Genomic DNA, 26518 nt, shown 5'->3' with positions numbered 1-26518 from the left:
CTGTCCCCGCAATGAACTGGTTGCCTAGGATGAGGCTGAAGGCAGAGAGTGGCGTGGTGAGTGAGGGTGGGGACCCCAGCCAGTCTGCTCCATCGTTCCGCTGTGTCGGGATGACTTGGAGGGGCGCGCCTGCTACCCTGTGCAGTAAATGCTTCCTGTGTGACACACGGGCCAGGACGTGGGATGGAGAGGTGAGGGTCCTGTCTCCCTCTCGGCAGTCGCAGCACCTGGGGGAGAGCGACTGCCATCCTGCTCGGCACTGGCCGGTCTGGCCAGGCCCTTTCCTCGGCTGGCGGGCAGGAAGAAGCGGGTGTGTCAGGGCACAGTGCCCCCCTTCTGGGGACAGCTGCCTGGCACAGACCTCAGCCCAGGCGTGTGGGTCTGAGTCGTGCACTCATGGCAGCCTCCTTGGTCATTCAGTTCCCTGCCCTCCTTTGACCTTCAGTCTCGCAAAGTGAGATCAATATACTTTCAGGACTTAGAGTCTGAAAAGAGACCAGGGCGGGGGCACTGCTCTGCTGGGGTGAAGAGTCCCCGTGGAGCGGGGGCCGGGGGTGGAGTCTCTGCCTGCCGATGCGGCCCGCACCCCCATGGGGCGTCCCCGCAGGTGTCATCGTCGGGCTCCAGGGTGAGTGCTCCGTCGTCTTAGTTGGAAAGTCCCAGAGACTTGGAATTTTGAAGACACGTCTCTCTTTCATCTTTTAACTGACATGATATACACCCTTTAATATAAAATGAACGCCTACAAAGCATTTGGTCACTCTGCTATGAGGCCAAGGAAAGTGGGGGAAGGAAGCAGGGTGATGGGAATGGGAAACGTACTGCTGGCACATCCTTAAGATGGACTCTTCCTGTAGCATTTTGTTTGCAGTGAGCTTGCTTCTGAGTGAGACCAGCATAATCCTTGTGGATCAGTCTTTATACCCTTAAGTTATCTAACATTTCTGGTGGTGTACTTTTGTATTAAAATGACTAGGAAGTTATGTACTATTTGGCAAAGAAAAACCTCTGTGGTCAGGGAAGGAAACACCTAAACATTGTTACCTCTGTCATCTGTTGATGAAGAACCTTTTGGAGTGATGCCCCCCAAGGGCTCCCTTCCCACTTTCCACACAGGAAATGAATGGCCTGTGTTTTGAGAGTTCCTGGATTCTTGGGGCAGCACTTCAAGTAATCGCTGGGGGACAGTGATCACGCAGGGGTTTCCATTCAGACTTGGCTTTGTGTCATTCAGCCATAAGGAAACAATAGAAATCCTGTTCCTTCAGTCTACACTGACTATTCGTGATTTAAGACTACCATTTTGGAAACAGAGAAAGAACTTTTATTCTCTTTCAGACTTCAGAAATTTTCTACAGGGTCTTTGGTAAAGAACCTTTAAACAGAGTATCTGAAACGTCAAAAGCCATGCTTATGCTTGTTGAAAACAGGCAACTCAAAAGAGCATGTCCTAGTAAGTTCCTCCATAATTCATGGGTTTGTGTCCTTAGGTTACCTCTAAAGATGAAGGAGGCTAAGGATTAGCCTTTTCAGGAAACAGCTAGGAAACACTAAAACTAGGATTGTTTTGAAATGAAGGTCATAGAAATGTTATAGAAATAGAGATTCTCATCTCATCGTCAGATAATCTTGGTGCTGTGGACTGAACTGTGTCCCCAAAAAATTCATATGTTGAAGCCCTAACCCCCAGTGTGACTATATTCCTTTAAGGAGGTGATTAAGGTTAAATGAGGTCCTAAGGGTGGGTCCCTAATCCTCTAGGAGCGGTGTCCTTATAAGAGAGAGAGAGACACGCACACACAGAGGAAAGACTACGTGAGGACTCAGGTGGGCGGTTGTCTGCACACGAAGAGAGAGGCCGCGGGAGGGACCAGCCCTGCTGCGACACTTGGATCTCAGACGTCCAGCCTCCAGAACCGTTGTTTAGACCACCCAGCCTGTGGCATTTTGGTATAGCAGCCCGAGCAGACCAAGACCCTCAGCGTGTCATCCTTTCAGCAACCTTCAGCAGACTGAGTAAAAAGGCTCGTGACCTATTGGGGCTGACAGACACGTAAACTGGCAGCATGGTAAAGCGTGTGCAGGACCCAGTCGGCGCTAAAAGGGGAGTGATCGTCAGGACTGGGCAAGTAGGAAATAAAGTTTCTTCCAGCTTTGTTTTGAAGGCACGTGTGAAGAGGATGGAGCAGAAGAACACGGAAGAACGTGCTGGACAAAGGATGAGCCAGAGCTGAGTGAGCTGGGGGTCCCGACGGTGTCCCCCTGGCCGGTGGGGGGAGAGCAGGTTGGAAGGACGGGGCTCGCTCACGGGAGGATTTATGCATGCCAGAGAGGAATTTGGACCGGACTCTGGAGTCTAGACCAGTGTTGGAAGAAACTCACATGCTGCCTACAGCCAGGTGGATGTTGTGGATGTGAGGTGACAGGCACAGTAGAACTTTCTGTGGTGGTGGAAATGTTTTGTGCTGTCCGGTGTGGTAGCCACTGGCCACTTGTGGCATTAAACACTTGAAATGTGGCTAGTGGGCCTGGGGAACTAAACAGTCATTTAATTTACTTTTAATTAATGAAAATTTAAATAGACACATATGGCTAGTGGCTGTTGTATTGGACAACACAACAAAGTGTATGGTCTGCTAAGGGCATCGTATTAAAAAAGAGTAATGCCGTCAAGGTATACCTTATGCAGTCTTCTACCCCAGCGCTCAACAGTGGGAGAAGATTAAAATGAGTGTGTGCGTTCAAGAACCCACAAAATCTTGAAAAGAGAGATGGCCAATTTTCTGTTTTTGAAAAAGGGCTAAGGGAGTGGTTACCCTTGGGTGCTTTATTTTAAGCAGGTCTTCCTTAATAAATGATGGAGCCGGCAGGGTTTTAAGGTATTAAGCAGCAATTGAAATTTTCCTGTGTGATCTCTGTCTGTCTCTCTTTACTTCTCTCTCTCTCTCTCAGATTTAGAATGATTTTTCTGGTGGCGTGTAGAGAGTGGTTTGGATGAGTGTGACATTGGGAGCAGAAACATTACACAGCATGTTGCCGTGCTCCAGGGCAGGAGGCCGTGCTGGCCTGGGTGGAGGCTGAGCCAGAGGGCTGGGGAGAATGCTCTGAAATAGAAGCAGCAGCCTTGGTGTGAAGAGGTGCACGTCGGAGGATGACTCCTCATCTGGGGGCTCGAGGATGACTCCCGAGTTTCTGAAATGAATGCCGGGGAGATGATGGGTCTCTTCACTGAAGATGTGGGATGTGGGACACAGAAAGAACACGTCTGCTTCATACCTGTTGAGCCTGAGGTGCCTCTGGGAGATCCAAGGGATGGTGTCCAGGGAACATTTGGATGTGTAGGACTGGCACTTTTAGAAAGGGCTAGTCTGGAAGTAGAAATTTGAAAGTCATTGGTACAACAATTGCCCCGTATGGAGAACTGAGAAATGCAAAGAAGGCCTGGGACAAACCTCGAGGAACTCAAACCCCAGAGGGAAAAGCAGAGCGAGGAGGCCACAGGGGAGACAGAAGAAGGAAGGCACCACAGCAGGAGCAGAAGCAGGGGGTGGGCCTCTGTGCCCTGAGGCCGGAGAGGGTTTCTAGCCAGGGAGCATTTACTTGGGGTGGAGGATTTTCTAGGTCAATATGCAGGTGAAGATGACTCTCCTTCCCCAGATGTCACGGAAATGGTAGCAGTTTTAAAAATTGAAAGGAAATTGACAGCAGTCTAGATTCTGGCAATTCAGAAAGGTCGGTTGGCACAGTGAGCAAGGTCGGGGCGGGAAGGGGGAGGCAGGGCTGAGGCGGGGGAGCCTCTGCGCTGGGGAGGACAGGGTGCCTTTTTCAGTGGTTTCCAGAGTCTGCCACGCCACACCATTGGGAGGAAGGGGTGCCCAGAGGGCAGGCCGCCTCTGCCTCAGCAGCACAGTTTCTCACTCACATCCCTCAAAAGAGTTCGCTCGAGTGGAAGCTGTGCAGCTGAAAAGTTGGGAAACGCTGGAGGGGATGATATTTAAGTTCTCCTTTCAGTTGCAAGAGGGTTCTGCGTTCTGGTCATGAGCATCCAATGTGAATCATACCATAGTGTTGTTTTATCTCATCAAGGGATGTTTAAAAGCAACCTGCACGTGGCTGTTTATAGGGGCTTTCTTCATAATTGCCCAAACTTGGAAGCAACCAAGATGGATGTCCTTCAGTAGTTGAATGGATAAATAAACTGGTACATTGAGACAATGGAATATTATTTAGCACTAAAAAGAAATGAGTTATCCAGCCAAGAAAAGGCACGGAACACTCAAATGCACGTTACTCAGTGAAAGAAATCAATCTGAAAAGGCTACTGATTCCTACTATTCTGGAAAACTATGGAGACAGTAAAAAAGATCAGTGGTTGCCAGGGGTTCAGGGGTTCACGGGGGTGGGGAGAGGGATGAATAGGCAGAGCACAGAGGATGTTTGGGGCAGCGACATACTCTGCATTTCATGATAGAAATGATCGATACACGTCATTACACGGTGGTCCAAGCCCACAGAACGTATGACAGCAAGAGCGAACCACATGGGCTTCGGGTGATGATGACGTGTCAGCGTAGCTCATCGTCTGTGACAGATGCAGCACTCTGGTGGCAGATGTTGATATTGGGGGAGGCTGTGCATGTGGGGGGCAGGGGATGGATGGGAACTCTCTGTGCCTTGCCCTCAGTTTTGCTTGTGACCCTTAAACTGCTCTAAAAAAAGTAAAATAAAGCAAAAGAGAGAAGGAAAAAAAAAACCTGGAAAATAAATCTACAAGCCCAGGTGGTTTCACTGACAAAATTTATCAAACATTTGAAAAAGAAATAACACCAATTTTACATAGTCTCTCTCACGTGTATTTTAACTTTTAATTTTGGAATAATTTTAATCTCATAAGAAATTGCAAAAATAGTCCATAGAATTCATTCAGTTTCCCACAATAACATCTTATATAGCCATAGTACATTATCAAACCATATTCCATATATTCTTAATTATAAAAGATTGTATGATTACTGTGTTAAAAGATTTAACGAGTTCAAAAGTGCATGAAGTAAAAAGCAAAATCTAACACCCACCCCAAGCCAAATAAATAAATCACTTCCTAGGGGTAACCACTGCTAATAATTTGTTGGGTACCCCTCCAGACATTTTGTGCACATACAGAAATATATATACCTACGTGCATGTGAATATAGTTTTATTTATTTATTTTTATCAGAATTACATCATTTTGTATGTACATTGTTTTTCAGCTTGCTGTTTTTACTCAGTAGGATATCATGAATCCCGTGTAAGTGATACCCACCCCTTCCCCCCCGCCCCAAGTACCAGAGTATTTTTTAGGATTCACAGTATCCTGTAGTAGTGATGTATGGCAGCACATTCACTTCTTCCTACTTGTTTTCATGGACAGTTAGGTTTTCTCACATACTTTGCTGTTACGTGTAATGTGCACCGCCTGTCCTCGTTCCCGTGACCTTAAGGAGTTATTGAGTGCCTTCGAGAATAGGTCTTTAGAAATTGTGTTGCTGAGGTAGAGACATGATGATAGCCTTCGGGGTTTTGCCTTTATAATCCGAAGTGAATTTGGTTTGTGGCCCGAGCCACACATCGTGCCCCTGCCTGGAGCATTCGTGAGAGCAGCTGCCCACAGGCCACCAGAGAGGCACCTTCTGCAGATGGCCTGGTGTGTTTCCAAAATCGCCCTGGGGCCTGGGTGCCCACCCAGGCGAGACCTCCACTGTGTCTGGGATTCCCTCTGGCTGGTGGTCAGGGTCATCCCGGTTCTGTGCAGCAGATCGAGGAGCTTGCTCTGCTGTTTGTCTCTCTCTAGTGTTTACCGAACCTGGGGTCAGAAATCTTGGATGTGAGTCCCTTTATTTGTTCATTAGTTTTGCCCTGGAGTCTGTTTTGGATTCCATTTTGCTGTCTGTGGCTGGAAGCTTTGCATTCAGAGGCATGTCAGGTTGGTATCTACATTGGATACTTGAAAATATGCTAACTGGTTACACGTGAAAATGTGTAGCTGGTTATATTCAGTTGGTTTGGACAGCTTTCAGGATATCATGAGCACCAAACTGGGAGTTAGTGCGTTTCCTTTCTGAATGCTCCTTGGTACCTTCACCATGTAAGCGTTCATTTGAAATGGGGACATGAGAAGAGACAGTTTCTAGGAAATGAGTACTTAATTTTAAAATATCCTGAGATTGGAATTGACATATACACACTACCATATATGAAATAGATAACTAACAAGAAACTACCGTATACCACAGGGAACCTTATTCAATACTCTGTAATGACCTGTATGGAAATAGAATCTAAAAGAGTGGATATACGTATATGTGTAACTGATTCTCTTTGCTGTACAGCAGAAACTAACACAACATTGTAAATAACTATACTCCAATAAAAATTAATTTTAAAAAAATTGAGGGCTTCCCTGGTGGCACAGTGGTTGGGAGTCCGCCTGCCAATGCAGGGGACGTGGGTTCATGCCCCGGTCTGGGAGGATCCCACATGCCGTGGAGCGGCTGGGCCTGTGAGCCATGGCTCCTGAGCCTGCGCGTCCGGAGCCTGTGCTCTGCAATGGGAGAGGCCACAACAGTGAGAGGCCCGCGTACCGAAAAAAAAAAAAAAAAATTGAAAAAAATTGAAAAAAAATTCCTGCAAAATCCAATGCTTTGCTTTAAAATGAGGATTTATTGGTTTTAGTTTAGTGTTGCAATATTGTTTTCATTTAAATTTGTCTTAATTACATATTTTCATATGTTCTGGAGGAAACAGGTTTTTTAGTAGATACTGTTTAAAAAAACACATGTGCTTTAAATTTGTTCACAAGTTGAAACTCAGTAAGCAAAACCATACAATCATATCCTGGATCCAGTCAGGGTCTGTGAGTGTCCAGTGAGTGTAAGACGAGGACAGCGCAGCCCACAGGCCATTGCAGTCAGCAGTGGATTAGGTGTGCTCGTTACATCACAGATTGGATGATAATAAAGACCAAGTGCTTAGTGAAGAATTGACAACAGAGTGAGATTTGTTATATGCTGTCATTCAGGTAGAGTAAAAATACACGGAGACAAGGCAGGATATGTTCTGCAGAACGTATTCAAATTAAAAGGCCCGGGCTTCCCTGGTGGCGCAGTGGTTGAGAGTCCGCCTGCCTATGCAGGGGACACGGGTTCGTGCCCCGGTCCGGGAAGATCCCACATGCCGCAGAGCGGCTGGGCCCGTGAGCCATGGCTGCTGGGCCTGCACGTCCGGAGCCTGTGCTCCGCAACGGGAGAGGCCACAACAGTGAGAGGCCCGCGTACCGCCAAAAAAAAAAAAAAAAGGCCCACAAGGCAGTAGAATAGTTTTGTGTGGGGTTGGTGGGGGGTCAGGTGCAGACCAGGGCCGAGTCAAAGGGTGTCGGTGGCAACCGGGAGCAGCTCTGTGGGCGCCCGACTGGGTGTGCAGTCCTCAAAGCGGAGGCTCTGTGCAGTGGTCTCACCACTTTGCCTGTTTGTTTGGGGTGGGTGGGCGGGGGCAGGGGCAGGGGCAGGAGGGGCGTGGAGGGGATGCCAGGAGGGCTTGCAGAACACTGGAAGACTTCTGTTGAAGACCACTCACCCAAAGTGCAAGGTACTCGTGGACACTGTGATACATATGTCTGGTCAAAATAAAGTCTCCCACACATGCTGGATCTGCCCTGAGCGCTCCGAGTTATCCAGGAAACCAGCTGGTGTGCTTAGACTGAGAAGTGTTTCCCTGCAGACACATTTCCTGCCCTGTTTCTCGGTAGGTTAATTCATTTTTAGGCTGTTCTTCTTTATGTCCTGTTCCCCGAGTGCTGGCCCAGGGACACCCCGTGGCCTGCGAGGGTTGGTTTCCTGTGGTTCTCTTATATCAGTACTTCCACAGTTTGAACCTGCACAGAGTCACCTAGGGATCTTGGTAAAATGCAGACTCAGATTCTGTCAGTCTGGGGTGTGGCCTCGGAGTCTGCAGTTTTGACTCTTTTCTAGAATGTCATGTGACTGGAATAATTCAGCATGTAGCCTTTTGAGTCTGGCTTCTGTCACTTAGCAATGTGCGTGTAAGATGCACCCAGATTGTTGTCTGTCAATAGCTTGTTCCTTTTTACTGCTGAGTAGCATTCCATTGTGTGGATGCATCATGCTTTCTTTATCCAATCACCAGTTGAAGGACCTAAGTGTTTCCAGGTTTTCCATTATGAATGAATTTTTAATTAAAAAATTCTGGGAACTTCAGAAGAAATGTAATTCTGTTTTTCCATTGTTCTTTTAGGTGACATCACTCAAAAAGGATATGAAAAGAAAAGGGGAAAGCTGCTTGCACGTTATGTACCGCTCACTCAAGGTAAGCTCAGCACGCGTCTCATAAAACTGATTTAAAATTTGATTTTAGAGATTGACATTGGTAGTTTCATATTTTATTGAGAAGGCCTGGGCAAATAATGTATCTACTATTAAATTATAAAATCCAAAGGCATAGAGTATAATTTATATCTCTGGTTTGGTGTAGATTTCATTCCCAAATAGGATTTCTTTTATTTTTATGATCACAGACCATGATTATTTTTATGATTTTAGTAAGGAACATTTCCTTAGGTTTGGAACAAATATTATAAAGATGTCAGTTCTTCCCACCTTAGATTGATCTGTAGAGTGCACATTCAGTGTTTCAACAGAGTTGTTGGGGGTGGAATTTAACAAGTTAATTTCAAAATTTATATACAAGTTTGGGACTTCCCTGGTAGGCCAGTGGTTAAGACTCTGCCCTTCCACTCCAGGGGGCACGGGTTCGATCTCTGGTCAGGGAACGAAGACCCCATGTGCCGCATGTGGCACAGCCAAACAAAAAGAAAGGTTTATAAAAAAAAATGTATATACAAGTTTAAAGGGCCAAGGGATTCAAAATATGATAAAAAAAAGAAGAATGAGGTGGGAGGATTTGCTGATTAGGATACGAAGAGTTAATATCAAGCCATCGTCATTAAGACAGCCTGGTTTGGCACAAGGGAAGACAGCTAGGTTAGCAGAACGTGGGCCCAGACGGACACGCCCCACCGTGGAGACCAGGCGTACGGTGGAGGTGGTGTTGCCGCTCCCAGTGCTGGCCCAGTTCCTTAAGACACAGAAACCAGATAGTAAGAGCCTAAATGAGAAAGGCAAAAATTATAGCACCTTTGGAACATCACACAGGAAAACTGTCACCATCTCTGAATAGAAGGGATTTCTCAAGTCCCTAAAGGTACCAATAAGCAGCAACTGTAAAGGAAAAAATTGGTAAATCGGGGTGTGTTAAAATTAAGAATTTTATTTTATCATAAGTCCCCATAAAGAGATTAAAGACAAGTCACAGTGTGGGAGGAGATAATCCTGGCACAAATAACAGGAAAAGGACCAGTTTTCCGGGCCTGTAAAGCAGCAGTGTCCGCAGAGCCCTTTGCGATAGTGGGAATGGTCTGTAGCTCCACAGTCCGGTATACTGACCACTTGCCACGTGTGGCTCCTGAGCACTTGAAGTGTGGTAGTGTGACTGAGAGACTGAATTTTTAACTTAATTTTAATTAATTTAAACTTTAAAGAGCCAGAAGGTCCCCCAACATGTTTTTTAAAAAGCCCAGTAGGAAAATGGGTTAAAGACTTGAGTAAGTATTTTATTGGAGGAAACCCTAATAGCCAGCAAGCAAACGAAAAGATACTCACCTAAGCTTGGTAGGAGTCAGAGAGATGCACGTTAAACCATGACCCACCTGGGGTTGTTGGAGAGGATTCCGACGGGTGTGCACAGCTCGTGGGACCTGGCAGAGTTGAAGATGTGCAGAGGCAGCTGGTGGCCCTCCTTCAGGGACACGCATGCCCTGGAGAAACTCTGGATGCCTGCACCTTGTCCTTGTTCTGTGCACAAGAGTGGTCACTGTTTTCCCTCAACTGCCAAGTGCTCAAACGTCCATCAGCAGGATGCATACGTGTGTCAGCAAGGATGAATCTCATAAACATAACAGGGAGTGAAAAAACGATTACACGGGAATATAGCCTGTAAAACTAAAAAACCCACCAAACTGCCACTTCTCAAACCTTTTTGTAGCTGGTAAAGAAAGAGGGGGAGGGAAGTGGTCTTCCCTGAAGTGAGTGTGGCATTTCCGTGTGTGTGGAGTGAGATTGGAGGGGGCCACGAGGAACTCTAAGGCACATGAGTGTTTATTTCTTAACTGCTGCAGTTGTTACGTTGAGTTTTTTTCTGTATAATAATTTTTGAACTGAATACATGCTTTATTCTGCCTGTGTCGGTATGATATATTTTACAATAAATCAGTAACAAGAAGAATACTGAGGAGGTGCTTTATGTACTGACATTCATCCATCCAAAATAAAGCAAAAACAAGTAAAATTGAGTACAATTGGAGGAAACTATTAAAGAAAACATCTTGAAGCCCATTTGCCAGGCATCAACAGCAGCTGTCCAACGAGGCGTTCATGTGCCATCGTACTTCCTTTCCTCAGGGGCAGCCGTGCCCGCCATGCCACTCCCAGGCCCTCCGTTGGGGTGGCCATTGCCTGTGCAGCGTCACAGACAGACAAGGCAGGCGAGTGTTAGCACAGCATGCCATCCTTGCACAGGTGCTGTTAGTTTATACCTTGAAAACCTAGGTGACTCCTTACTTAGCTATTAGAATTAGTAAGAGCTTTGGTTTGATAGAAGACAGATATGCAAGAATCAATAACTTTTCTCTGGCAATATTTCTGTTTATAAAACAACTCACGTTCGTAGTGGCAATAAACTATCAAATGTTTTTAATACATTTAGCAAGAAAGCCACAGGACCTATGTTAGGATCATGCAGTCCGTTTGAAAGAAATAACCGAGACCCTAAAATATGAAGAAATATACCAATATCCTAAATGGAAAAATTTAATATTATAAAAGTAGTAGTTTCCAAATTAATGTGTGAACAAAATGTAGTCCATTCTGAATACCAGTGGCTGATTTTTTTTTTCCCGAAACCTGGCATTGGAAGTAATAACCCACTTGAAGGAGAAAAGTTCTTCAAGTAGCCAGTACAGTTTTGAGAAGGAGCCCCAGTGAGAAAGGCCTGGCCTTCATGGTGTTCAGCCCGCTCGCGTGCACTTGATAGTCCCAAGCGGAGGGTGTGGGTGGATGGCGCGGAAGGCCCAACAGTGTAAGAGAGGGGTGTCTAGAAACGATTCAGGACAATTCAAAGGAGGGAAGATTTATTTAGTAACTGGCGCCATCCCTTTGGAGGCAACAGTGGGACCCTCTTCCTCTCCACCATTAGCGAACGTAAGCTTTAGCAGGATTAAAGCTCTAAATATGTTTGTAATTATAAAATACTACAAAACTCCGGATAATATTTGAATAACCTTTGAGTGGGGGTTACAAGATAGGAGACCTGGAAGAAAAACAGGTTATGATTGTCTCCCTAGAAATGAAAACTGCAGAGTGATTGCGACCAGCCGGCCATGGCCTGGGGGGCGAGCACAGCCCAGGCAGGGTGGTGCCTCCAGCTGACCCAAGGCTTTCTGCAGGTCACTTGTGGGGGGGCTCCTTAGCTGGCTAGAATTAACAGAAATTCAAAGAAGAGGACATACGGATGGGCAATAAACAGTAAACTATGTTCAACCTCACTAGCAGATACGGGAATGCAAATTAGTGAACCATTTTTCTCCTGTCAGATTGGCAAAATTCTAAACCTTATAACATCCATCGCTGACAGATGTGGGGAAATGGCACACTGTGGGAGTGCGAATTGCTGTGACCTTTCCGAGAAGTTCTCTCTTGATACCTGTTAAAAATATACCTACTCTTCTATCCAGTGATTTCCCATTGGGCTTTGTATCTTCGTTGAATAAATGAATCGATCTCAATAAATCACTGTATTTTGGAATAAAACTATAAGGATGTCCATATGCATATATGTCACTTAGCAGCATGCCTGGTTATAGTCTGTAACACATAAGATTCTGTGTTCTCTGTTACGGACTCTAAAGAAATTTTATCCAATCACAAGAAACAAAAAGCCAGAAGCAGTGCTGACCAGTATTGCTGTATGTCGCATATGTGTATGTGTGTATATGAGGCACTTTGAAGAGCTGAACATGGATTTCCAGGGGGTGTCGCTGACCTCTCGTGCTGCATAACTAACACCCCAAACCTGGTAGGTAGAACAACAGCAAGAGCAACGTTTTGCCCCCAAACCTGCAGGTTGGCCAGGCTCGGAGGGCAGCTCCTCCCTGCCTGCGGAGCCAGAGCTGGTGTCCTGGGGGCTCCTCAGTCACGGGGTGGCGTCGGGGCCGGGAGGCTTGGGCAGCCGAGCGCCATGGCCCCCGTCCCCTCTGTCCTCTCTGTGTGTTGTCACAGAGAGCTGGGGGCCAGGTGGCCTTTCATGAGCAGCGTTGGAAGTCAGGACCCACCCAGGCCCAGGTGGGGATAGGCTGCTGCTTTTTGGGCAGTGATAAGGGCTGGGGGCCCTGGAGGTGATTTTTCGGAGACGTCTTGAAACAAAGGCTAAAACACTAAATAGATTATTTTGATGAAGCCCAGCTGAAGGCTTCGCTTTGTGCTCTTCTCAGATGCCAGCAAACTAGGGCTCAGGCCACACCGGCTGCACGCTCGTGCGCCACTCCTTTCCTCGGCACGTGGCGTCTGAGGGCCTGGGTGTCGGGGCTGTGGGCGTGAGAGCCCGGGGGGCTGCGCTGGGCTGTGGGCGGTGGGACTGGAAGCGGACATTGACGTCTACGCCCTGACCTCCAAATTCAGGGTCTTCTGGCATTGGGGCCACCACAGCGTGCGTGGTCGTGCAGCGGGTGCTGTGCAGCAGCGGACGGGAAGCGTGGGCTGTTTTACATGGGTTTTTCCATGATTGGAAAAGCAAATTGTTCACAGCAGGTGCTTCTGTAAAACTGTGTTTCAGGAGTAGATCCATCCCTACAAGCGGAGACTAGGATCCCCGGGCCCTCACAAGCCACGGCCCCTGCGCCCAAACCGCAGAAGCCAAGGCCCAGCCACACCCGGGACGAGCGCTTCAGGTCAGGTAGGGACCAGAGGCCTGCAGGCCTCTGCTCGGACACCGCGTCTCCACTGAGGAAATTGTTTTCTTTCTTTCTTTTTTTTTAACTTTTTATTTTATATTGGGGTATAGCCGATTAACAATGTTGTGATAGTTTCAGGAGCACAGCAAAGCAACTCAGCTGTACATATACATACACGTATCCATTCTCCCCCAAACTCCCCTCCCATTCGGAGATTATTTTCTCTTGAACCATAACTTACCACATCATATTTTTCAAGAAAAAAATATAACTTCCACATAATATAGTATGTTTTAATGTAGCCTGGAGTGTAAGTGTCCTCTTCTTAGGGGATGCTTATAGAAATCTCAGGAGAAAGCTAAATCTTCCTTCCCCCATTAGATTAATTTCTGTTAATGTTTGTGTCCATTTTTCTACCTAGATCTTTGGGGTTGGTATTGGTGGATTTGTGCATCAAGGACTGCTTTACTACTGTAGGTGTTTTAGTATTTTTTTCTTTCTCTAATTTTGGAGATTTCCTTCTAATTAGATTTCTGCCACTCTGTCAGTGCTTTTATAAATATTTAAATTTGTCTCTGATATTTTATTTGAATCATCAGGACATCCATTGAAAAAATTTGTGCTTTCAATTATAGATTACATATGAATAACTGTTGAACACTCTTGCCTGTTTAACATTTTCACCATTGTGTGATTGTGTATTTCCTTTATGTTTAAACTCTCTCAATAAACCTTTGTATAAAGAAAAACTTTCAAGAGAGAGAAAGAAATGGCCGTTTTGTTTTAAGAATACCTAAAAAGAACGTTAAGATTTTAAATGTTATGTCAACATGGGAGTGTGATGAAGTGATTGGAGAAATTTTTGATCAGATAATTTCTTACCAATTTAATATACATTTTTAAAAACTTCCTCACGCTGATAATAGTTTCTTTTCTGATTACATAAGTGATACATGTAACATAGGATATTAGAAACAGCCCCATCAACATTCCACTGACACCATCTTCTTTAGCCCTGGGTACAAAAGCACACACATGTACATGCACCGTAAGTAGGGTCACCAGAGGTCTCCTTCCTGTCCCTGCCTGTCCTCATCTCCCTGCTCCCTGTCCCCCGCTCCATTTCCATGTAACTGACGTTGATGACCTGCTTTCTGCCCTTGTGAACTGTATCTGGTTCTCATTCTTTACTTTCTGAAAACAAGATCTTTATCATTAATGTGCTTTGCTCATATTTTCCCTAAGGCTTTGTCTTCTCTTTGAACTCTCTTACAGTGGCTTTTGTAGCAGAAGTTTTTAATTTTAATGAAGTCCAGCTTATCAGTTCCTTTTCATGAATAGTGCTTTTGTTCTCACATCTAAGAAATCTTTGCCAAACCCAAGGTCACAAAGATTCTTACCTGGGTTTTCTTCTAGAAGTTTTATAGTTTTAGGTTTTACCTTTAGGTCTATGATTTAGATTTTAGTTAATTTTAGTATGATTCAAGGTATGGCGCACAGCTTACTTTTTTGCATGTGGTAATCCCGTTGTCCCCGATGCCCTTGCTCCTTTGTCTAAAAGCGGTCGCACGGGGGCTTCCCTGGTGGCGCAAGTGGTTGAGAATCCGCCTGCCGATGCAGGGGACACGGGTTCGTGCCCCAGTCTGGGAGGATCCCACATGCCGCGGAGCGGCTGCGCCCGTGAGCCATGGCCGCTGAGCCTGCGCGTCCGGAGCCTGTGCGCCGCAACGGGAGAGGCCAAAACAGTGAGAGGCCCCAACAGTGAGAGGCCCGCGTACCGCAAAAAAAAATAATAATAATAAAAATAAAAGCGGTTGCACGCATGTGTGACTCTCTTTCTGGACTCTGTTCTATTCTGTTGATGTATTCGTCTGTTGTTATGGCAGAGCCAGCTCTCTTAATGATTGTAGCTTAACAATCATGGTTCACATCAGTAGTGTTATTCCTCCAAGTTTATTCCTTACTGTTGTTCCCTTGTATATACTGTGTCTTTTTTCCCTCTGGTACCTTTAAGATTTTTCTCTTTGTCACTGGTTTTGAGTGACTTGATTATGATGTGCCTTGGTGTAGTTTTGTTTCTTGTGCTTGGGGTTTGTTGAGCTTCTTGGATCTGTTGCTTTATACCCTGTAATGTTGATGTTGTCTAGATTTTTAGTTGTTGGTTGTCTTATCTGTACTTAGGTTTTTGTTTGTTTCTAAGGCAGCAGTAACGTTTAAGGTGTGTGCTCAGCCAGTCACAGCCAGATCTCTTGCAGGGGCTCCTAGGTTTGTCTCTCTCCTGAGCAGTCTTTCATGAGTGTTTTCGGTTGTATGTCTGGGAGTATTTTTATTAGACCCTCAAGTTTAAATGACACTTTGGCTGGATATAAAATTCTAGGTTCAACACTCGTTTCCTAAGCTGTGTTGCCTTCTTGCGCCCGGTGGTTACTATTGAGTAAAGTCAGTCTGTTTCCTGATCCTTCAAGATGATTTGCTCTTTCTCTCTGGAAGCTTTTAGGATTGACTGGCTGCCTTTGATATTTGTAACTTTTATTTTTTTTTTTTTTTTTTTTTTTCGGTATGCGGGCCTCTCACTGTTGTGGCCTCCCCCGTTGCGGAGCACAGGCTCCGGACGCCCAGGCTCCGGACGCGCAGGCTCAGCGGCCATGGCTCACGGGCCAAGCCGCTCCGCGGCACATGGGATCCTCCCAGACCGGGGCACGAACCCGTATCCCCTGCATCGGCAGGCGGACTCTCAACCACTTGCGCCACCAGGGAGGCCCGTAACTTTTATTTTAATACACCTAGGTGTGAATTTTTCATCTTTCCTGATAGTACTCTGTGAGCCATTTTACTATAAGATTTCTAAATGCTTTAAAAACATTTTTTTGGGGAAAATTTGAACACGTACGAAAGTGGACTTGGTGGTGTGATGAGCCCCAGACTCGTCCAGCCCCCACAGTTCCTGCCATGCTCAGGCTCAGTCTTGGCTTCTTCATCAACCCCCTGCTTCCTCCCTTCCCATGTGATTTTGAAGCACATCCCAGAGATCATGTTATTTCATTTAGAGGTCATAATATTCTTGGCTTCTGTATCTGAAAAGAATGCATGTTATCTCTAAAAGATAATGCCATTGTCACAGAATAATTAACAATAATTTCTTAGTATCAAATACCCAAATGTTCCTGTGGTTTGAAAAAAAAAAAAGCAGTTTATTTGGACCCAGGATCCAAATGTGGTGGTGCCTGATGTGTGTTTCCACCTTCGATAACTCGGTCTTGGGGCCTGGGCTGTGGTCCGGCGGCTCCCTGGCTCCATGGCTCCAGCAGGTCACTTAGGGGTCTGTGTTCTCTCACCAAGAGGCACTGCAGGCCTGAGTCTCTCTCCTCCTTGGGATGCTGGCAGACCCATTTGTTCCTTAGGGTGGCAAAATGGCTGGCCTGCTTCTATGGAGGGAAACTTGTGCTTGCTCGCTCGCCACCGGGCACGGGCGAGCCTGGAAAAGCGCTCGATTCTTTCCATCTGTTTACTCCTTTTTAAAATACTGGGTTAGGTCGGCGGCACCCTCCAAAGGCAGCCAATTACTTTTGCTTCCTCTCTTCCTGCCTTTCTTTTCTTTTATCTTGTTTTTTAGCATTGTAGTTGATATTCAGTCCTTCTAGCATTTATCCTTGGTGATGTTCCAACTGCCCCATCTTTATGAGCCTTTGGGAACGTCTCCACATCAGCTCTGGCATTTGGGTCACTGGGCCGTGTACTTGTTGGCTGTTAGGAGGCAATGCTCCAGGCTCCCCTGTGTGTTCCCTGTCCCCACCCTAGAATCCACCATGTCTCAGGGTGCTTGTGGTGAGGATGGTACTTTAAGACCACAGTCTGGGTGGTAGCGATGCTCATTGCTATCAGGCTTGTCATCATTCCTAGACATTCTTAGGGACAGAGGTAAGACATACTATTTAAAGATAAAATGCCACGTGTGTTCACGCTGATAATTTCCACTCAGATTCAGGACTGCAGGGTTTTCCCTCCCTTCTTTGGTCTCTGTTTGTGTCTCTTCTTCCTCTCACGAGTGTCTTGGTTTCCAGGGAGGGGCGAAGGAGTGAGACCGTCAGGCCCCTCTTTGCTTTCCTCTCTCACACTCGACCACAAGCGTGGCAGCGTGGCAGGGCCCCCATGACCGCCGGCAGCAAGACTGCAGGAGAGCCTGCAATCCCTGGGCAGTTCTGCCGTCCTGGGGCTTGTCTGGGGCAGCGGCTCGACGGTCTGACCACAGGGCTTTAGCGCCACTTGGAGTGGTGTGTGCCACAGTCAGAGCACATTAGGTTCATGTTTCATTTTATTTTCAGTTTTGGGGATTTCTTCTTTTTGATTTAAATCTGAAAATATTTCCAAAGTCAAATCTACAAGCCGAGGAATATTTATGGAAATCTAGGACCAATATGTGGGACCCACGTGTAGGCTCAGCTTGTGTTCCTTTTACACTCAGTGAAAACAAATAAAAACATGAACCATGGTTTTGTTACTTCATAAGGAATCTTGTAACACGTGTTTTTGTTGCTGTTCTTTCCGTGCAGATGTCCATACCGAGGCCGTGCAGGCAGCTTTGGCCAAATACAAAGAGAGGAAGATGCCCATGCCTTCCAAGAGGCGCTCCGTCCTCACGCACACGGCCGTTGAGGCCTGCACACCCCCAGGTACTGGGCAGGGTCACGGTGGCCTGGGAGGGGTTTCCCGTTGGGGCGGCACAGCCTCCGACTGTAGTGAAGAGTGTGTGTGTGTGTGTGCAGGCTTGCTTCCTACAGGACATCTGTGTAGATTTTAATTTTTTCACTAAGATGCAGTTTGTGTCTTTTAGTAAAGAGAAGAACCTGGAGTACGTGCTTCATGGGATGACAGTTCCCTGAATTCAGAATTCTAAAATTATTCTCATCTCATTAGCTGTTACTTGTTATGTTGTTACCAGGCCTTAAATGGGAAAGAATAAGGCTATTTGCAGGGTTATTTATTTTGTTATTGTGGTTTTGTTGTCGTGACCATTAGAAATAAGAACTTTTATGTGGAGTCTCTCTTCAGGATAGTTAGTATGTCTTAAGTTTCTTCGAAAACCCTGTCCAGGTGCTTGAGAGCACGAGGCTGCTGCCTGTATGGTTATTTGAGTCATGAAACTGGTGACGTGCGTGTTTGGTTTGAAGACATGGTAAAACACCAAGCACACCAGGTCTGCAAGAGAAGCGTAGTGTTTTGGGGATGCTTCCTCATGTAAAAAAAAAGTTTATGTTGTCAAGCCTCTGGGGGAGCCCGGCTGCGGGGCTCACGGCCGGTCAGACGCAGGCCCTCCTGGACCTGCGGGCGCCGCTGTGCAGGGGCCCAGGGCACGGGCCGGCTGGGGCCAGTGGGGACTCCGCCCCGGAGGACGCCCCCCTCATGCCTGTCCTCATTATTCTGACCACAGACACATCGTCTGCCTCAGAAGACGAGGGCTCTTTACGGCGGCCCGGGCGACTGGCCTCCGCGCCGCTCCAGGGCCACGCCGGCGTCGCGCCCTGGCTCGACCAGGCCATTCAGGGCTCGCCCGCCGCCTCTGCCACATCCTCCACCTCATCTCGCCCGGGAGGGCGGCCTGCCGCCGCGCCCAGTGCCAACGCCGCACCCGCAGGCCCCGCGGCCCTCGCCCGCGTAGGTCGGTACAGCCGCAGGGGCCCCTCCAGGCAGGGGAGCCCCCGCGCCCAGCCAGACCCACCTTCTCCTTTTCCTATGGAAAATGTCCTTTTGGTAACAAAAGTGGTTCCTGATGCTTCTGTGGTTTGGCAGCCCCAGCCAGACCCTGTGGCGTGTAGGCCTCCCCCGGGGTCCCCGATGAGTGCCTGGTGTTTCTGCTCTGGAGGGGGCGGCTGGCACAGGTGGACAGTCCCTGACGGTCAGGGGGCCTGCCGCCTGCACGTGGTCCCCGCCTTTGCTCCTTCCTTGTGTGTACAGCTGGAACCCTCGGTTGTCCCTGCACTGGGCATCTCGAGGCGGGGCTGGGGCTGCAGCCGCCGTCCGGCCTTTCTTCCTCCACATACCAGGGTTAGACAGCCCTCAACCTGAAAAGAGATGTCAGTCAGAGCTCAAGTCAAATGGGTACCCAGACCTTTTCCAAGTCACCCAGCCCTTTAAATTACATTAACCTTAGGGGCTTCCCTGGTGGCGCAGTGGTTAAGAATCCGCCTGCCAGTGCAGGGGACATGGGTTCGAGCCCTGGTCCGGGAAGATCCCACGTGATGCGGAGCAACTAAGCCCGTGCGCCACAACTACTGAGCCTGTGCTCTAGAACCCACGAGCCACAACTACTGAGCCTGCGCTCTAGAACCCACGAGCCACAACTGAGCCCGCGTGCCACAACTACTGAAGCCCACACACCTAGAACCCGTGCTCCGCAACAAGAGAAGCCACCGCAATGAGAAGCCTGCACACTGCAGTGAAGAGTAGCCCCCGCTCAACGCAATTAGAGAAAGCCCGCGCACAGCAATGAAGACCCAACGCAGCCATAAACAAACAAACAAATAAATAAAATTAATCTTAGAAAGGAAAACATTGCAAGCTTTTCACCATTTAAAGTCATTTTTTTTAAAGCAAAACTAGTAACGTAGCTGGCATGCAAAGCCCATATACATTCTTGCACGAGTACCTTAAAAAAGTGTACTTCTCAGATGGTGCATCAGTATTGCTGGGGTCATCTGAACACCCTCTTCCTTCCAGGTGTGGAGGGAAGAGCTAAGTTGCGTGATTGAAGCCTGCCTGAGACCACACAGCTGGCTGTGCTGGAGCCAGGGCTGGCCCACACTTTTCTGATTCCTGTTCATTTGCTTTGCTGTTAGCTGCTGTTCTGCTAAAACCAAAATGGTGCATCAGAGGTGTGCCCATGACTGGCCAGTGTTTTGGGTGGGGTCCCAGTGAGTTAACACCCCCCAGGCAGGCCCAGGTCTCAGGTGCTGAACTGCTTTAATGTAAGATCTTGGTCATTTGGCTGGACTGGGCATTGTAAGTGACCGATGTCTTCCATCTCTGGCCTCTGTGGGCCCATCAGGGATGCTCTTTGTTTGTTATTGGCTGTGTCACTGCAGACATCTGCACATTTCTGTGGAGCTCGTGCTGTGAGTCTTGGGTGAGAACTCATGATGCCTCGACCTGCTTCCGGCAGGTGGAGGAGCCTCCAAGACCGCCAGGGTCGGGCTGTCAGGACTGTCCTGGGGAGTTTGCTTTACAAGAAAAGGCTCCTTTGGAAACAGCCTGCCAGGATTGTTTTGGTAGCTTTCCTGGGGGTCCTAAAATGGCTGGTGGTTATAGCCCACCTGTCCTCACCGGGGTTTACAGTGGAGAGCTTGAAAGCAGCTTGAGATGGATATATTTTCCTGTTTGTCACAGCGATTTCACATTTTGGAAATACACAGGTACCTCCAGTGTGAGGAAAGCGGTAGCATTTGAATGTTCTTTTTGCTTAGTTCAGCTTCCTGAAGCTTCTGTGTTCGACGGTGAGGGGAATAGGGCAGAGTTTGCTTGCATCAGCCGTTGCCAAGCTGTCGTAAACACAGCTTCTTGGTGGGTTAGAAAGAGAAGCATATTTAGCGTAAGAAATTGACCACAGTTCAAAATGTTTAAGCAGACAGCCCTCGACTCCCCAGGGTTGTGGGGTGTTTTGAACGTAAGGTGTGTTTGAGTGGGCGTCTCCATCCCCGAAAGGTCCTGGCTGTAAAGACTTACAAGGCGGGTTTGTCACCTCTGTGGGTGGAGGACTCCTGATTCTGCAGGTGTGGCTGAGACCGACCACTCTTCTCGCATCCTGCTCGCCTGGCCTCACGTACACATTGTGTGATTAGTTCTAGTAGATTCTAAACATCTGAACTCGGGCTGTACTTAATACCTTACTGTTGCTTGTAACCTTCATATGCTACCTGTTTGACCTGAATTTTTAAATCTGAAAAATACTCCATTTCCCTCTCCTTGTTATATAAACCATCCTTTGTTTTAGTTTCTGACACTAGAGAATTCTTCAGTTTGGGCTAAGGAAAGAAGTATAGAAAGAAGATGACTATAAAAAATTGGAGGCAGAAAATGTTAGGTAAAGGTAATTAAAAATATATACATTTTCAATTTTGGGTTAGGAAAATCATGTACATAAAACATTTGGACACGAATTAAATACCTATATTTAAGAGCAGTACATTTAATTACAGTAGTTCAGTTTTGTTTTGTTGTAAATTTATTTATTTATTTATTTATTTATTGGCTGCATTGGGTCTTTGTTGCTGCGTGTGGGCTTTCTCTACTTGCGGCAATCGGGGGCTACTCTTCGTTGCAGTGCACGGGCTTCTTATTGCGGTGGCTTCTCCTGTTGCAGAGCACAGGCTCTAGGCGCGCAGGCTTCAGTCGTTGTGGCTCGCAGGCTCAGTAGTTGTGGCATGCGGGCTTAGTTGTTCCGTGGCACGTGGGATCTTCCCAGACCAGGGCTCCAACCTGTGTCCCCTGCATTGGCAGGCGGATTCTTAACAACTGCACCACCAGTAAGTCCTAGTAGTTCACTTTTATTTTGAGTGTAGTTTGCTTATTTTTATGCAGCTATTTAAGAAACTACTTTGTAGTTGAGATTACCATTTGTACCTTTTTTCATTAATAACTGTTAAAATCACTCTTTTTTTTTTTTTTTTTGCTAGATTCGGAAGGGCAGGGAAATTTCTTTTTAAACTGAAAGAACTTTGTGATAGGCATACTTTAAAATGTCAATTTCATTAATATCAAGCTTTTTCAAGGGTTGTGAAAACTCTTGTCAAAAAGTTACGTTTTTCCAGGTGGTGTTTTCTGCTATTGTTAATAGTGAGTTTGTGTTTTTCTGCCACATAATTTCATCTTTCTACATATTTTTTAAAATTCTTAGATTGCATACTGCCTAGGTTATGAAATAATAGATAAATGATTGGCATTAAAAATTTTAAGTATCAAAGTGCCATCTATGATGGTGGGAGCATTCCTTTGAAGACTAAAGAGATTACAGATCAGTATCGCTTCTCAAGAGTGGATGAGCGTCACGCTAGGTCCAGACTTGGTACTTTCCTGGCGGAAGGCTTGGTTGTGGCAGAGATGCTATAGCAGCTCTCAGCCAACCAGTATCCGAACAGATAAAAATGCCGTACAGTGAAAACGAAACCCAGAGTCGACATTCAGGCAGTGGAAGGAGTGACTTTAAATGTTTTCTGTATCTGACATAGTTTGTCTTTAAATGTGACATTAATACATTCTGCCTTAAGAACCTGATTGCAGCCTCTTAATAGTGAGACTTTCGAACTGGCAGTAGGGATAGTTTTTAATCTGTGTAGGTTTATTCTGTGAAGACTGCAAAGGTTTGTGTCTGCATGACAGCCAACTTGCCTTTTGGGGGCGTGGGCATGGTTTATAAAAGACTGGCAACTTTTCTCATAATACAATGAAAAATGTTCCAACAACAATTGATTTAAAATGTGTTTCTGCTTCATTGAGGGAGATTTCTAAGTGAAACCTCATTAAGCCATTGGGAAAGGTGAGTTCCTTGCACCGTCTCTGTGCCGTAGTTGGTGGTTCTGGTCTAGTTCCCTCTGAGAACTGGATGGCCACCTGCACACAGTGCTGTCGGGCCATGTCCGGAGTTCAGAGTTCACAGGATCCGATGTGCTTTGGTCAACCAGAAAAGCAAAATGAGTCAGAATGCCCCATGCCTTGCTTAGAGCTCAGCTAGTGAAGCTTCAGCCGAATGGGGTTTAAACAGCAACTTAAGGTTAGTGCTCTTCTGAATTAACAGCACCTTTATTCTGGGTTTGTTTTTCAAAAGCAGATCTGCACTCTGCCCCTCCCGATGTCACCACGGGCCTCGCACAGCATCAGCACACCTACTGTGAGCGTCCACAGCTGGCTTCCGTGAGAGGAGTCCCTCAGGGGGGCAGCGGGAGCGTCCTAGAGACGGCAGGTGGTGAGCATCCTCTCTTCCTTCTTTTGAGACAGCAGAGCACAGGTACTGGCCCTCACCTGGGGGTCGTCGGCTTAGCAAACCTGAGCCAGTCATCAGGTACCATCCTGGTGCACTTAAACTGCCCGTGTGTACATCTTGCGGAGAAATAATCAGGAATAGCTTTGGAATTGGTCAAATGGGGAAAGAGGGGAGTAGGGAGGAGAAAGCCTTCACGTTTAAATCAGACGCCCAGAGTTTGGACCTGCGGTACTGTGGGAAAATGAGAAGCTGGGGAAGTTTCCTTTCCCAGTAGGATGAGGGCAGCCCCGCCTGGAACAGCAGCCCCTTCAGTCTCTCTCCTCAGCAGCCTGTGATCAGTGCAGCCATGGCCGGGCTGTCCCACGTGCAGGCCCCGAGATGTCAGCATGAGTCTTGTCTCCTCATTTGTACTGTTTTCTTTTGAAACGGCTTCCAGTATCTTTTATCAGAATCACATGGAGTTTTCCTTCCAATGTGCCAGATTTGAGTTGCAGAAAAATCCAGAGTATCTCAGGAGTGTTTTATACTCCTGAGCAGTCGGTCAGATTTTGTTGAGGTCTTTCAGCTCCTTGTTCAGGTGCAAGAGGAGAAACTGAGTCAACATGAAGCAGGCTTTGCATTTGTTACATAGATTTCAAAATTCTAATTTGTTACTCTTTAAATTTTCTTTTTTAAAATATTTATTTACTTATTTATTTATTGGCTGCACTGGGACTTAGTTGTGGCACACGGGATCTTTCGTTGCAGCGCGCGGTGCACGGGCTTCTCTGTAGTTGCGTCTTGCAGGCTTAGTTGCCCCGTGGCCTGTGGGATCTTAGTTCCCCGACCAGGGATTGAACCAGCATACCCTGCATTGCAAGATGGATTCTTAACCACCATACCACCAGGGAAGTCCCTATTTACAATGTTTTAAGAACTTGGTTGAGGTATAAATGACATATTTTCTACTGCACATATTAATGTGTGTAAGAGACATGTATACCGTGAAACCCCCACTGCAGCCAGCACACCCAGCGCTCCTGGAGGCTTCCTTCCTTGTGCGCCTTTGTAACAGCTCCTTGCTGCCCTTTTTGGCTTCCCTCAGGCAACCGCTGATTTACTTGCTGACACTATAGATTAGTTTGCACTTTCTAGGATTTTATATAAATAGAATCGCCCAGCATTTACTCTTTATTGTCTGGCCTCTGCCACTCTGCAAAATTCTTTCGAAATTCACCATGTTCTTGCATGTATCAACAGTTCATTCCCTTTCTTGATCTATTTCATCCTACTGATGCACCCTAGTTTATCTTTTTACCTACTGATGGATATTTGGGGTGTTTCCAGTTTTTGTCTATTAGAGGTAAAGCTGCTGTGACTATTCCTTTATAAGTCTTTGTGTGGGTATATCCATTCATTTATTTGAGGTCAATACCTAGGAGAAGAATAGCTGGATCATATAGTAGGTTTATGTTTTAGCTTTTTAAGAAATTGCCAGACTGATTTACCAAGTGGTTGTACCATTTTACATCCCTACCATTAGTGATAAGAGTCCCAGTTCCGGGCTTCCCTGGTGGTGCAGTGGTTGAGAGTCCGCCTACCAATGCAGGGGACACGGGTTCGTGCCCCGGTCCGGGAGGATCCCACATGCCGCGGAGTGGCTAGGCCCGTGAGCCACGGCCGCTGAGCCTGCGAGTCTCGAGCCTGTGCTCTGCAACGGGAGAGGCCACAACAGTGAGAGGCCCGCGTACCGCAAAAAAAAAAAAAAAAAAAAAGAGTCCCAGTTCCTCCACATCATTGCTGAGAATTGGTATTGTCGGTTTTTAAATTTTAACCGTCCTGATAGGTGTGTAGAGGTATCTCATTATATTTTTAATTTGCATCTGCCTAATGACTGATGATGTTTAGCATCTTTTCATGTGCTTATTTGCCATCTGTATATCTTTTTAGAAGAGTCTGTTCCAATCTTTTGCTTACTTTTTAAAATGTGTTGTTTGTTTTCTTACTAAGTTTTGAGAGTTCTTTATATAATCTAGATAAAAGTTCTTTATCAGGTTTACAAATTGTACTTTCTCCCAGTCTATGGCTTGTGTTTTCATTCTCTTAATAGTGCCTTTCAGAGAGCAGAAGTTTTTAGTTTTGATGAAGTCCAGTTTACCATTTTTTTCTTTCATGGATCCTATTTTTGTGTCATATCTGAGATATGTTTTCCTAACCCGAGGTCATAAAGGTTTTCTCCTATAATTTTATAGTTTTATGTTTTATGTTTAGGTATATGATTCATTTTGAGTTAAGTTTAATATCAGTGCAAGGTATGAACCTAAGTTCACTTTGCTGTATATGGGTGTCCAGTTGTTCTAGGATCATGTAATACAAAGACCCTTCTTTCCCTATCCAGTTTCTTTGGCATCTTTAGTGAAGATCAGTGGACCACATATGAGAGAAGCCTATTTCTGGGCTCTGTATGCTGTTCCACTGCTTTGTCTGTCCTTATACCGGTACCACACTGTCATGATCATATATGTGTATGTGTGTGTGGGGGGGGGGTTATATAGTAGATCTTGAAATTGTGTACTGTAGTTTGTCTTCAACTCTTCTTTTCATTTAAAAAATTGTCTTAGCTATTCCAGCTCCTTTGTATCTTAATATATAGTTTAAAATCAGTTTGTTAACTTCTACCAGAATTCCTGCTGGGTTTTGACCGGTACTTCACTGACTCTCTAGATCAATTCGGAGAGAATTGGCATCTTAACAATACCGTATGTTTCAGTTGATAAATATGGTATATCTCTCCATTTACTTAGCTCTTTAAAAAAATTTTTCAGCACTGTTTTGTAGCTTTCAGTGTACAGGTATTGCACATATTTTGTTAAAATTATCTCAGAATAGGGACTTCCCTGGTGGCGCAGCGGTTAAGACTCTGTGCTCCCAATGCAGGGAGCCTGGGTTCGATCCATGCCACAACTAAAGGAGCCCGCGAGCCGCAACTAAGGAGCCCACCTGCCACAACCAAGACCGGGTGCAACCAAATAAATATTTTAAAAATGTGTACATTAAAAAAAATTATCTCAAAATACGTTATATTTTTTGATGTTATTATTGTACAAATGGTATTTAAATTTTTTTCCAGTTGTTTATTGCTCATCTATAGAAACATAGTCGGTTCTTGTATATTGACCTTACATTAATTCTAGTAGTCTTTTTGGTAGATTCTGTAAGATTCCCACATGTATGATCATATTGTCTATGAATACCATTCTACTTTTCTTTCCAAATTGTTTGCCTGTAGGAACATTCAGTTTCCTGGCTTTATTGCAGTGTCTAGGACTTCTAGTAATGTCAGTTAGAAATGTCAAGAGTGGACACAACTTGCCTTGTTTCCCATTTTAGGGGAAAGATCCGCTTTTCAATTTTTAATTGTGGTGTTAGCCATGGGTTTTTCATAGATGCTCTTCATCAGGTTGGGGACATTCCTTTTTTTCCCCTAGTTTTCTGAAAATTTTTATCAT

General features: G+C 46.1%; 1 protein-coding gene across 16 annotated transcripts in view; it reads left to right on the top strand.

The window, feature by feature from the left end:
• Nucleotides 1-26518, top strand: part of DIP2A (disco interacting protein 2 homolog A) — a 92822-nt gene that overhangs the window by 8242 nt on the left and 58062 nt on the right. For 8 of the 16 annotated variants that reach the window (XR_009532665.1, XR_009532666.1, XM_060100289.1 and 5 more), the window contains 5 exons: nucleotides 8293-8364; nucleotides 12943-13062; nucleotides 17611-17730; nucleotides 18489-18716; nucleotides 22875-23012. Coding sequence is in view for 14 of the 16 variants with exons in the window: in XM_060100289.1 (XP_059956272.1) it covers nucleotides 8293-8364; nucleotides 12943-13062; nucleotides 17611-17730; nucleotides 18489-18716; nucleotides 22875-23012 (678 nt within the window). In the remaining 2 variants the exon portion in view is untranslated. The remainder of the gene's footprint in view (nucleotides 1-8292; nucleotides 8365-12942; nucleotides 13063-17610; nucleotides 17731-18488; nucleotides 18717-22874; nucleotides 23013-26518) is intronic. The other 8 variants (XM_060100291.1, XM_060100286.1, XM_060100296.1 and 5 more) reach the window with 5 other exon arrangements.

The sequence above is a fragment of the Mesoplodon densirostris genome, chromosome 5, assembly GCF_025265405.1.
Source record: "Mesoplodon densirostris isolate mMesDen1 chromosome 5, mMesDen1 primary haplotype, whole genome shotgun sequence".
Lineage (NCBI taxonomy): Eukaryota > Metazoa > Chordata > Mammalia > Artiodactyla > Ziphiidae > Mesoplodon > Mesoplodon densirostris.
The sequence above is the reverse complement of the archived record's forward strand: the minus strand, read 5'-3'. Positions and strand labels throughout refer to the sequence as shown.